Raw genomic sequence first — 12,450 nt, forward strand, 5'->3', positions numbered from 1 at the left:
GCCTGTCAGCTCGATGCATTCACAAAACAATAATTTAGGAGACAATAAATTATTTTATTAACAAGTCAGCTAAAAAAGCAACAAGAATATAAAAGATGATCTCATGTTGTTTTTTCAGTCTCTAAACTTGAAATATAGATCTGTCTATTTCTAACTGTCCACACATTCACAAATGCTTACAACCAGATATCAACAATTACCCCATAAAACAAGAAATCACATACATAACATAGAATGTATTTTGTTCACAAGATGGTAGTAATGGACAATGTGTTCATTTCACTCACACATAACCATGAATGATTGGCAGCAGTGGATAAACCATATCCAGCAATTCCCTCAAGCCCCAAGAAAAGACTAATCTCATAAAAATCAGATCTTAGTTCTTGCTACGACTAAACTAAGATCTGTGGATACCTATTACAGGTCTTGTCAGAACAATATTTTGAACAAGCAATAAAACTTTTAGTGGGAAGCTAACATCAGCCAACCAGAAAGCAGCTTTCACAAGCTAAAAGGCACACGTTTCAAACAGGGGTCCTCAATTCCAGACTAAGAACTTTGAAAAGTATTTTCATAAAATCCTCAAATTATTTGACAGTTGAACCAATCTAGAAAGCTTAATAGATAGGCAAGACTGTCAGGCAGTACCTCCCATTGGCTATGAAAAGCCTATTTGTTCTGTAATGTCAGTCCCAGTGAAGCAAGTAATGAATAGTGATTAGACAGAACCAGTCGTACAGCGAGTACTGACTGTTCGAAATACACAGTGTTAACCTTGAGAGGTTGCATGATATGAAAACAGATTTGGACTGTCACTTTCCTGATCCGGTGAGCAACGCCTTGATCGGTCAAATGAACGATCTCCTGACATGACCAGTAATGAAATTTCCTCAGATCTTCGTTCAGAACTAAGATCATATTTTAGCAAGATGGAAGAAAAGACAATGAAACAATCATAAAATGTAAAAAGATGAAGTAATGGTGCCATGAAAAGTCCATTTTTAAATGGAATCGATGAAGTGCTCGGTCTAAACAGATGAAAATGAGTTTTGCCATTAATGTTTATAGCACCATTGCTGAGTTGAAATTGTGACAAGGACTCACAAAGCTTAAAATGGCAAAACAGACTGACGACAATGTCTGAAGCTTTCAGCTTATGATAAAAATGAAGTAGTTGTTCAGATGCTGTTCGGTGTTGAATTCATGGTAGGCTAAAACAGATTTCTGAAACAGAAAAGATAAGATCATGTTTTATGGATTGGCAACATATTGGGTGCAGCTACATCAATCTGATTACCCCAGATCTTAAACTGTTTACACTGACTTTGTTCAATCTAGGGATGGCTAAAAACATTCATAATCAGAAATAACGTCATTGGAAAACAAATACAAATGATTATTGATGTGAAAATTTGAGTCATTGATAATATCTCACATAAACTATGGTGATGAAATAAACTTTTAATTTACTCTGACAATACACAAAGTTAGTCATGGGCTGCTTCTAAATTATGTTCAGGATGGTGTTTTGTTAGTAATTCAAGCCACTCACCAAAGATTCAATTTCTTTCAGACTGTTTTGGCATTTTTGCTCAAAATAACTTTGCTGATATTTATTGATAATCTAGCAATATTCAGTTAACGGTCATGGATCTCTACAATCTATATTGCTAGCCAGCCCTAGTTCAAACGTTGCCATATTTTCATCACACAAACAAATCTACCATTCTTCAGGATTTTTCCAGAATCCTTATCTACCTCAACTAAAATCATATTTGTGAAGTAGAGTAAATTCTTGAAGCAAATTTTCCTCCAGCAAAGTTTCAGAGACAATTTCTTCCTTCCATGTCCTCAAGTAGTTATTCAGTAATGCCAAGTATAAGTAGTAGTATTTAAACCTTTTATAGAAGGTTACCTTGCAGACACTGGAATTACGAATTTATCAGCACAAGTGAGTGAGTTGGGTTTATCACCACTACTCTAAACAGTGGTTCAGTGATATCAGGGCTTGTCAGGATAATTATGGAAGATGGGGAGGCAAAGTGATGCACATTTAACAAAAATAATATGGTACTGACAAAAGCAGGATTATAATGTGGGAAAAATAGAATTCAAACCCCTTCAGTCGATCCTGGCATCACTGTGGGATTTAACTCTGCATACCAAAATGCAGCCCCTTACACAACAGAGGCACCAGTTACATTTAAATGAAATTCTTGCAGGAAATTTGCCAGTTGCGACAATATCAATTTATCATCCAAAACTGACTCCCACAGTAGATATCACTCGTGTGAGATCAAGCGATACATTGTTGATATCCCAACAACGGAATTATCATAGAATAGAATAATACTTTAATGCCTTTTCAGGAATTTGTGTTACATCAGCAGAGCTACTGACACATCAGAGAGATACAAAACATATTTACATATATTCATTGATTTAGGTATCTTCACATTTGTTTAAAAGATATATTGTACTTGGAATAAAGGATGTACGGGCTCTCTTAGTTTTCACAACTGGAACTTTGAAGCGGCGGCCTGAAGGGAGGAGGTTGTATTCCGAATTTAAGTAGTGAGTACGGTCAGATATAATTTTGACAGCTTGATTCACGATTTGCCGCTCATATATTAATGATAAACATTCATATCTGACTCCAGCGATTTTACTTGCAGTGTTAACAATTTTGTCCATTTTAGATTTGAGATGAACTGAGAGAGACTCGTACCAACAATGGAAGGAAAATGTTAGAATCTCAGTTTATGCATGAGATGAAGACGTAGTTGACACATTTTGTATAGGGCTATTACATCGTCAGTTAATGACCTCACAATGCTTTGACATCACTAAGAACACAGCTGACAATACTATGGCGTCACAAATTTGATGACATCACAAAGCTATGACCTCCATGGGATCACTGCTCAAGAAGCCTAATGGCAGTTATGTGTTCAGATAAATTCATTCTTTTACTGGTAACTGATGAAGAATGATTTAGGATGATAAATAAATCTCACCCTCGTGTCTTCTGATATCAAATATATTAACATTCATTGATTAAAGTAAAAATATCCTCTGCAAGCCTCGGATATTTGTAGCTCGTGTTGATATATTTGACATCAGAAGACACTTGGGTGAGATTCTCTATATCACATATCCTTTGCCCTTATATATGTTACATGTTATCAAAATTCAAACTCACACAAGTCTTCAAAGGGTATGGTTCGTGCAATGTTGAGAGTGTCTTTCAGCATGAAATCTCGTAGAGCCCACAATGCATTAGTAACATTGCCATGGTAACCAGCCCCCTGGGCCAGCCATTGAGTTGGGAGTCGGCTTTCTGGGACAGCAGGTGTGTTTTCTGGGGTAGCTGAGAGGGTCTTGTCCCAGTCTCCTATAGTCTTGCTTTCAGTGTTAAGCCCCTCAATATACCTGCGAGATGTGTGAATGAGTGAATGACAACCGCTTGGATCAGTAGTACCAAGGTACCAAAATGATACAGATTTTAGATGATTACCATTTTGGTACAACCCACCAGTACAGACAGGTTGCTGACAAACCTAGAAACAACAAGATTTGCAGCTCCATAGGCATCTGGTCCTAGATTTTCGAAGCTCTCTTAGTGCTAAGTTAATGTTAATATATGGCACTTACGACTATCTTAGCGTTAAGAGAGCTTCGAAAATCTAGGCCCTGGTCCATTGTGCTGTTTCAGAGAGATTTGAGAAAATCACATTTCCTGGATGAGCTAAACAGACTTTCACAGATGCTTATGTATGTCAGCGTTCAAACACAGCAATAAAATGTGGTACAAGCACAGAGGAAAGACATACCTGGTAACATATATCCTGATCAGTGTGTATATCACAGCAAAATGACTCAATGCCAATATATTTCATTTTCAAACAACAATGATCTACACTTGTTTCTCAAGCAAGACAAGATCAGTTTCTCAAGGAAGACACAAGATTAGTTTTGCTTGTTCTATTTGGTATTTTCTTCCATAATAAATATTTACCTTTACTCTTCTGAAATAAATACTTATTAATCATTTTAGGGCTCACAGCAATGTAGTCTTTGGCCGATATAATTATTTTGTAACCTTCAACATGTATCTGACAAATAGAAATAAATCAGTATGGGTCAAAGGAGTTTGGTTTGGTTGTTGTTTAACGCTGCACACAGCAATATTCCAGCTGTACAGAGGCGGTCTGTATATAATTGACTCCAGACCAGATAATGCAGTGATAAACAGCCTTAGCATTGATCTACACAATTGGGATATGATGGTGCGTCAACCAATCACGTTAGTCAACAGAAGGAGGTAAATGTAAGAAGTATAGTTTCTGGACCTAAAGAGATCAAATGTATAGTTCACAAAGCCATCAATTGAAAAATAACCTCAAGGTCATATTAACACTCCAGTTTTTACAGTGTGTTCTCAGTTTCATTTAGAACGTGAAGATCCGGGTTAGAACTGATCTTCAGCAACCCATGCTTGTTGTAAGAGGACTAACAGGATTGGGTGGTCAGGCTCGCTGACTTGGTTGACACATGTCATAGTATCCTAATTGTGTAGATTGATGTCCATGCTGTTGGTCACTGGATTGTCTGGTCCAGACTCAATTATTTACAGACCGCCGCCATATAGCTGGAATATTGCTGAATGCAGTATAAAACAAAACTCACTACGTTTCAGTTACGGCTCACTATTGTTTGGTATTGCACTGAGACATTATGATAGCTACCAGTTCCCTCTTACTGACCTGAGATAGGCTTCAGAGTGCAGGAGCCGTTGTGTTCTGGGGGGTACGGACACAAACACTGGTGACGGAGGGCGTGGTGGTGGGGGTGGGGGAACCATCTGCTGCTGCATTTGTCCTGCAAGGGGATGAAAGGATCAGCTTATGAATTCTGTGCTGCCTCTTTATAATCTAACATAACCAGTTGGTGTAGTCCTCCATTCATCATCATGTCGGGCATGTGAATGCAGTGATATGTCTTTAGTTGGGTGGAATTCATCTTATGTTACCATGACAACCCCATATTGAAAAGCGATGCATTTTTACCAGTTTTCATACCTACTCTTCAAATCAAGTGAACAACTTATAAATCATGTACATCTGCACTTAAGTTTTCGCATAATACAGGTTATACCATCCTTGGGTTTTAACATACTGAATAAAATGAACTGCACTATTTCTATTTTGAACTTGGATCAACACCAACTTAACAGCGTGAGTTGTTACATATAAGTTATTCAGCCAGTAGCTTTCATGTAATGAAACTTTCACACAAAAATACTCCTGTGAAATCCCAGGAATAAACTTGTCCTTGATATCATACAAGTGAAATCATTAACTTACTAACAACATTTCATATTTGAGAAATTTAAATAAAACATAACCCTTTCTAACTCTTAAGACGGGGATATACAAGATTACCTGAAGTTCGTTAGACAAGAATCTTTAGGTATTCATTTTGACTGACCTAGTTTGAAAATAAAACAGTTATTGTTTGTATGTTGTTTAACGCCTCACTCAGCAATATTCCAGCTATTTGGTGGTGGCAAATAGCTCTTGATGAAAAATGACTTTTACCCATATTCTTGTTTAGATTGGATTTGCCCCTCCCACATCTCGTGACGTACAGATACTTTCTCTCGCAATATATTATGATCATTGTCAAATGGGGACCGTATCAAAAGTATGAACTGGTAACATGTAAACCCTAACACTGAAAACAATAACAAAATTTAAGATTCAATACAGAATACAACGTATAACCAAGAATGCCATAATTAATCCCATTGTTTGTTAATTGAAAGAAAAGCTGTATTTTACAATCAAGCAGCAAGTGGATACTGGTAATATGAATTATTGAAGGGCCTCAGAAAGCAAGGGATATAACCTTCACCAAGTTCTACATCACTGAGCAGTATACCTATGAATCATTGCATCACCAGCAGGAATCTAACTATAACACACACACCATTCATGTCAACTTACACATTCTTAAAAAGAGGACGACTCAAAATCTGACATCTCTGTTTGATACTAATGTTTTATTAAGGGTACAAGAAATCAATATTTCCTGAAAGAAATTGTAAATTTCAATAAACACTGAAACCAATTCTGATTATTATTTGCTTTTCACCTGTGAAGAGAGATTTATTTGAAACAGACACGAACAAGTGAAATACACAAGCTATGTACAAGAAGCATGCTGGACAGCTGGTGATACAATTTTCAACCACAGTGCTTGACAAGTGACATGGACAACATTATTACAACACACAAGTAACCCATCACATGCAAAACGTTATGCAAGTAAAGAACGCACATGCATGTCTTCCACTAGTGTTAACTGGCACAACCAGGATTCGATCATAGTTAGTGGCATTGGGTTGTTAATGTTTTAGACTTTATCGAATCCTGATGTGAAGTCAAAATTGGTTTGACGCCATGATGATCATGAAAAATTAAGTTTTACTGAAGGAGGTTACACATTTTTTCTCAAAACATTTGCTAATGGGTCCCATTCCAAAAGATTATAATAAAGAATTTAGTATTTGTTTCTGAGAGGATGAATAGTCAGAGCAGGTTATCGTTTTCCTCACAGATGGCACCTTATATTTGGTTCCATTTCCCATCCTGGCCTAAACATCATCAGTGCCACGTGTGAAATAAGAGACATTATCTGTTTTCAGCAAGCAGAAGGTCAAGTTTAAATGAAATTAATTCAAAATGCACCAATGCAGTTTTTTCCCCAGCCATCTTGAACAAGAGGATGCTGGTCGGCCATTATCAAATCCTGGCTGGGCCAATGTAACCTCCAGCGTGACAGTCTACCTGAGTCGACACTACCATATTGAGCAGGGTGGCAAGAAGGTGGTTGAAAGTGCACACTAGCAGGTTGTAAGATGGAGGAGGAAGAGCAAGAGTAGTTGGGAATCCCGGCACCAGGTGGCAGCACTGGCATGCTCATCACAGTCCCGTTAGACACGATGTCGGCAGCGATGGACGACGGTGGTAGCATCGTACCTGGCAGCATTCCTCCAGAAGGGCTGTGCGGCATCATGGGATACGAGCCAGGGGACATGGGGGGAAGGGGGTTCATATTGGGGACAGGGCTCTGAGTCCCCGGGGGAGGGGTTTGGCCTTGGGGGTAGGTCATATAAGGTCCTTGTGGCCTGCTTGGGTGTTGTTGATATGGCGGCATGTAACCGCGCTGCCCTGAGAGCATCGGCATTCCGTTGGGTGGTGGAGCCCTAGTCACATTGTAGAGCATTCCTTGGCAAATAAAACCATCATAAGCAACACAAGACAACTCAAAACGCAAATAAGGAAGGGAAATAGAGCTTTTCTTAATGACTGTTTCATCGTTCTGATTTATGAATTTGATGATAATTTTTTAATTTTTTTTATTACAAATTATTGCATTTTTTTCAAATTTTGATGATTAATTTTTGTTAACACATAAACGAAATCCATTTTATATGGTATCCATTTATGGGATTAGTTAATGAATCATGGTTTGGATAATATTTGTCTGTATTAGTAGCAGAGTATTGATCACATGATGCAGTTATCATGATTACTGAGAATTCATCAGTCATTTTAACATTGCACAGTTGAAGCTCTCGAGTTAAGGTTCAAAGTGTAGTGTGCTGCAGCTAGAGAATGCAGGGATTGCTCAGGGGGGGGTGAAAAACTCAACTTGAAATAGACATAAATGTGAAATTTACATCCCTCAAAAATGTCCTTCACCATTACCATGCCAAGTGCATTGCTCAAAACAACATCAAACTATCTGTGCATGCTCACATGAAAGCTACAACATTTAAGCTGTGATTGACATTAAAATATTGCAATTCCGTTTCATTGTTATTATCAGATATGCAATGCCAGTGAAATTGACGAGTTATACTTCAAGACTGACAAACTGTTGTTTGAATGTAGTCCAATGTCTGTGAGATAAGTGATGAGATGACAGAATATAGACAATATTAGACATGTAACAGACGAGAGACAGATGGAGGCAGTCTGTCAACATCACCTACCTTGCTGGGGGGTCATAGGACCGTTTTGCATCCCATACTGCATCCCCGGCTGTGGGGGGTAGCCCTGGTACCCCTGGGGGTAGCCTTGCTGGTATGAACCTAATATGACCAAGATGCAAATTCAACAGTTGTCCTGGGACATTTCCACTATCAGCATGTGCTCCGTGTGGCAGTGAGTAACTATTGTTTTGTGCTGCATCAGCAATGCTGCAACCATTCAGGGAGGATCTGTCTTGTAATCTCATGGCCTGGGTCACCCTCCCTCCAGCCTCTAATTAGGCAGTTCCACCATTTGATATTCCAAATTGCTACTAGCTCTTAGGACATATATCCTGGACTCATATACTTACTACAGCTTTGTGTTCAACCTGATTTGTGCAGCAAGAAATTAAACAAAATCATTCGCACCAATTACTCTTGTGAGCCAAAATACCAAATTAATAATAAGACTGTAGTTTTTTTTACCAAGGCCGAAAAAGATTGTGCTTATATTCATGCACATTTTCTATACACAATAACAAGTCAGTGTTTATGGATGTGTAAGTTACTTGGCTCACAAAACAATGACTAGTGAACAGTGACTATTTCTAGGTGAACTTGTATTCTTCATGCAGCCAATACAACATGCAGCTTGCAGCAGGCACACAGTGAACTGATGCAGTGTGTTCTGACTAGTATCTACTGCACATAAAACATCACTCATCATACAGTGCTTCTACGTTCCACATTGCAGAAAACATGACACACATTATCACAAACTTGAATAAATAAACATCATATTTCTAAAAAATATTCAAGTCATTCTGAAAATTGGTAACATGTTTCAGAATAATGAAGAAAAAGTGACCAATGTTTTAAGTAACTATTATAAATATCAAATTTCACAGAGATGGAACACATAAAAAGCAAATGAATGATAAAGGCTGTGTCTAAAATGACATTGTAAAGGTGTTTTCAAATATCATCCTGACATCCCAGGTAACGGAGTCTGGTGATGTTTGATGCAGTGACTTACCTGGTGTGGCTGGCCTGGTGCTGGCCCCTGGGGAGACACGACCGAAGTCGTTCCAGGGACTCTGGGAACGGTTGAGACTCTCGTTAAAGGCCCGCTCTGCTTCCTGCTGTTTGGCAGCCTGCTCTTCTGCAATCTTCTTGGCTTTCTCCTCGAACCTCTCCTTATCCTCCTTCTCCAAGTTCCTCCACTTGAAGAACGAGTCAGTCAGTGAGTACAAATCAAAAACGCATTACACTGTTTCAGCTTGACGAGGAAGGACAGCAAAAGTGATACAGGTCTAGAAGGTTAAGTATTTTGTTGGAACCAATGAGACTGAATGCTAATCACATCCAAGGATCATTATCGGAAAAATCTCAGACTAAATTCTTTGATATTGGGCTCTGATGATGCTTTAGGGATGCAAGCTGCATTGTGGGTTGTTGCTCCAAAGAAGCATGGGCCACCCATGACCTAAGAAATGGAACAATTCTCCTACATTTTCCACTAGCCTAATTTCCTCAAAGACTTAAATGAAGCTTATGTTGGTTTTACAATTTAAGGACATTTTTCATTGTTGAGTCAGCAATATTACAGGTGTATCAATGAAACCTGAATTATTTGTTACTTGAGCATATGCAATGATCTAGGTCATCAGAGAAGGATTACACTCTATCTGGCAAACAACAGCCTGACCCCCCATACATGATCATTTCACGCAACCTTTCTTCTGACCTCTGGAGGAGCTGTTACTGACAAAGATGCATGTTACTTACCCGCGTGCCAACAATCCTGCTGATGTCACCAAATGAGCAGTCAGGGTTTTCCTGCTGGATCTGTTTTCGAATCTCGCCAGCAAACACGATGTAGCCACTCGGCTGGCGTCGCACGTTGCTCTTTGCCTGTGAAGCAGGTAAATGTGTAAACAGTGCCACAGAAACGGTCATGTATAAACATAGGAAGCTTGCTGACACATTAGCGAGGAAATCAACCACAACCGTCACACATCAAGTGAAGGTAATATGTTAAGGGATGAAACACAATAATATTCTCCATACCGTGCTATAAAACACAACAATCATCCTGCAATAAAGAAGATGCAGTGCGATATTGTTGATGTGAACATAACATTATAATTGATGGAAGCACCAGACAAATCTGGACTTAAAACATAGACTCCTATGTTGGTGTAGTGCTGATTGTGAATAAAACAATAGTTGTGACATCATCTGTGTTTGTTGACATGTTTACCATGTTCACAGTGAGTGAGTATAGATTTATGATGCTTTTAGCAATATTCCAGCAATATCACGGTGGGGGATATCAATATCAATAGCAATATCATTTCTACTAGGGGAATCCCATGTGGGCAATCGAACCCGGGGCCTCTGAGTGACGAGCGAACGCCTTAACCCCTATGCTATCCCACCATCCCTGATTCCCAACTGTGATATCATACGGAACATAAGACTCACAGAACATATGAAGGATCCAGCTGATGAGGCTATATGCCATAATCTGCAGTATTATAACCCACAGGAATAACCATTCAAGCACCACTCAGACCAGTGGTTGATAGTGTGAGCACAGGTCTGTGACATCTCAACAGAATGACACAGTCTCAACAGTTTAATGCTTCATTTAGCAATATTCCAGCTATATGTTGGCGGTCTGTAACTAGAGACACTAGAGTGATCAACAGCATGAGCATTGATTTACACAATTGGGATACTTCCCAGGTGGTCACCCCTACATTAACACACAGCAGTCACTGTAGCCATCCAATCACCACCTCCTCTGCCTCATCAAGGAAACATGGCATACATTTTCTGCATTGTCACAGGTTAAAGGATGAGAAACGGAAGGGAAAATACAAACAGGTGCCATGGAGCCATAGGTTAACTTCTGACAGCATTATCACAGGTGTACAAGTGTAAGTTGGATTGAAGCTTGTTATCTATACATAGTATTTCTTCACCACCACTTAATGTATTTGATGCAGCAGGCCACAGGCATTTACCACAGTGGTCAAACCCACAAATAAATAACTGACATACACATTTCTTAAATTCAACTAATGTAATAAATTCACACTGTTAACAAATATATCCCCAATATTATTGCGTTGACTAAATATAAAGCAATAGCAAGCAGCGAAGCAGTCCAAGGTTACAAGGTACAACTAAGGGACTTCAGGACAAGTACAGTGAACAACTCCGCAGACTGGATTACTTCAGGAGATGCTTAATCATAAAATTGTGACCTAATCTAAACTGGAAAACTACCAAAATCACGGTTATTTTTTTCACAAAAATTGCCCATTAATCCATTCTTAGGATACATTTCCCTGCTTTCACATATTGTTTCTAACCACCTTTGAAAAACATTTTTCTAATTCATAATGGATTGGTGAAATTTTATCATAGTGTAACTTCTCATAAGTCTTCAAGAATATTGTATTACTATTTTTCAGTTTTTCTTTCATTTTGAAGAGCAATAAACATTACTGTCTGAGCATAATCAAATATAGAAATGCCACTGTCAAAGGTTAAGAGGCATCAGGTTAGTAACCTTCTTCTTGATTAACATAAATATTGAACCCCAAAATAGTATTTTTTACTGGTTTCCTAAATTACTGCCTCTATTATCTGCGATCATAATACTAGCAGTCATAATTACAGTCATTCTACCAACTGTGAGGGTATGCCATAACAGGGGAGACAGTGAGAAAGTGGGTGATTGTGTGGGAGAAGATTAGCTGGGGAGAGAGACATTAGCTGGATTTGTTCAAGCATGCCGATAGCAATCCGTTACCATGCCTGCATGCGGATGTTTCAAAATTTTGTCTTACTTTCCCAACCTTTTTGGCCGACTTCTCTGGCTGTGGGGTGCTGACTTCCTCTGAGGAGATGTTGACGGTCTCAGGAACATTGTCTGTCTCTGTGTCCTGGGAATCCTCCACCTCCATGGTCACCTCCTCAGCCACCTTCAGTAACAGTGGAGACGGCTCCTGTAACAGTGGCAGGATGATAGGTTCCACATATAGAGAGGGGGGCAGCTCCCCAATTCAATATCACTAGCTATGAACAGTATTTCAGTTCTATCACACTGTGTCAGCTTGGTGTAGGAGGGATGATTAATGTGGTACAGGTATTTAACGTTAACCATTGCGGCAAAAAACATGGGTACAGAACTGATGAATCTAGAAAAGTAATCGGGCGAAATCACAGAATTCAAACCATCATAGAATTCTGAAATGCCAAAGAGAGGCACCTCTTAATAAAACCTTGATCCATGAAATCCAAAGTTTCCTACCTTCTGTGGACTGATAGGCTTCCTGAAGAAATAGATCTCATCATCAGTGACCTTCGGGGACAGAGAATACTTCTGGAAA

At 38.9% G+C, this 12,450-nt stretch overlaps 1 protein-coding gene across 7 annotated transcripts in view; it reads right to left on the reverse strand.

Annotated features, from left to right (window-relative positions):
- Positions 1 to 33: 33 nt before the first annotated feature.
- Positions 34 to 12,450, reverse strand: part of LOC124281970 (protein polybromo-1-like) — a 58,515-nt gene continuing 46,098 nt past the window's right edge. For 3 of the 7 annotated variants that reach the window (XM_046717979.1, XM_046717977.1, XM_046717975.1), the window contains 9 exons: positions 12,372 to 12,443; positions 11,908 to 12,066; positions 9,833 to 9,958; positions 9,081 to 9,267; positions 8,066 to 8,164; positions 7,047 to 7,295; positions 4,770 to 4,884; positions 3,206 to 3,435; positions 34 to 1,227 (listed from right to left, as the gene is read on the reverse strand). In XM_046717979.1, coding sequence (XP_046573935.1) covers positions 1,226 to 1,227; positions 3,206 to 3,435; positions 4,770 to 4,884; positions 7,047 to 7,295; positions 8,066 to 8,164; positions 9,081 to 9,267; positions 9,833 to 9,958; positions 11,908 to 12,066; positions 12,372 to 12,443 — 1,239 coding nt within the window. In that variant the 3' untranslated portion in view covers positions 34 to 1,225. The remainder of the gene's footprint in view (positions 1,228 to 3,205; positions 3,436 to 4,769; positions 4,885 to 7,046; positions 7,296 to 8,065; positions 8,165 to 9,080; positions 9,268 to 9,832; positions 9,959 to 11,907; positions 12,067 to 12,371; positions 12,444 to 12,450) is intronic. The other 4 variants (XM_046717978.1, XM_046717976.1, XM_046717980.1 and 1 more) reach the window with 3 other exon arrangements.

This window comes from Haliotis rubra, unplaced genomic scaffold (assembly GCF_003918875.1).
Source record: "Haliotis rubra isolate DU_JTF1 unplaced genomic scaffold, ASM391887v1 Scf291, whole genome shotgun sequence".
NCBI lineage: Eukaryota > Metazoa > Mollusca > Gastropoda > Lepetellida > Haliotidae > Haliotis > Haliotis rubra.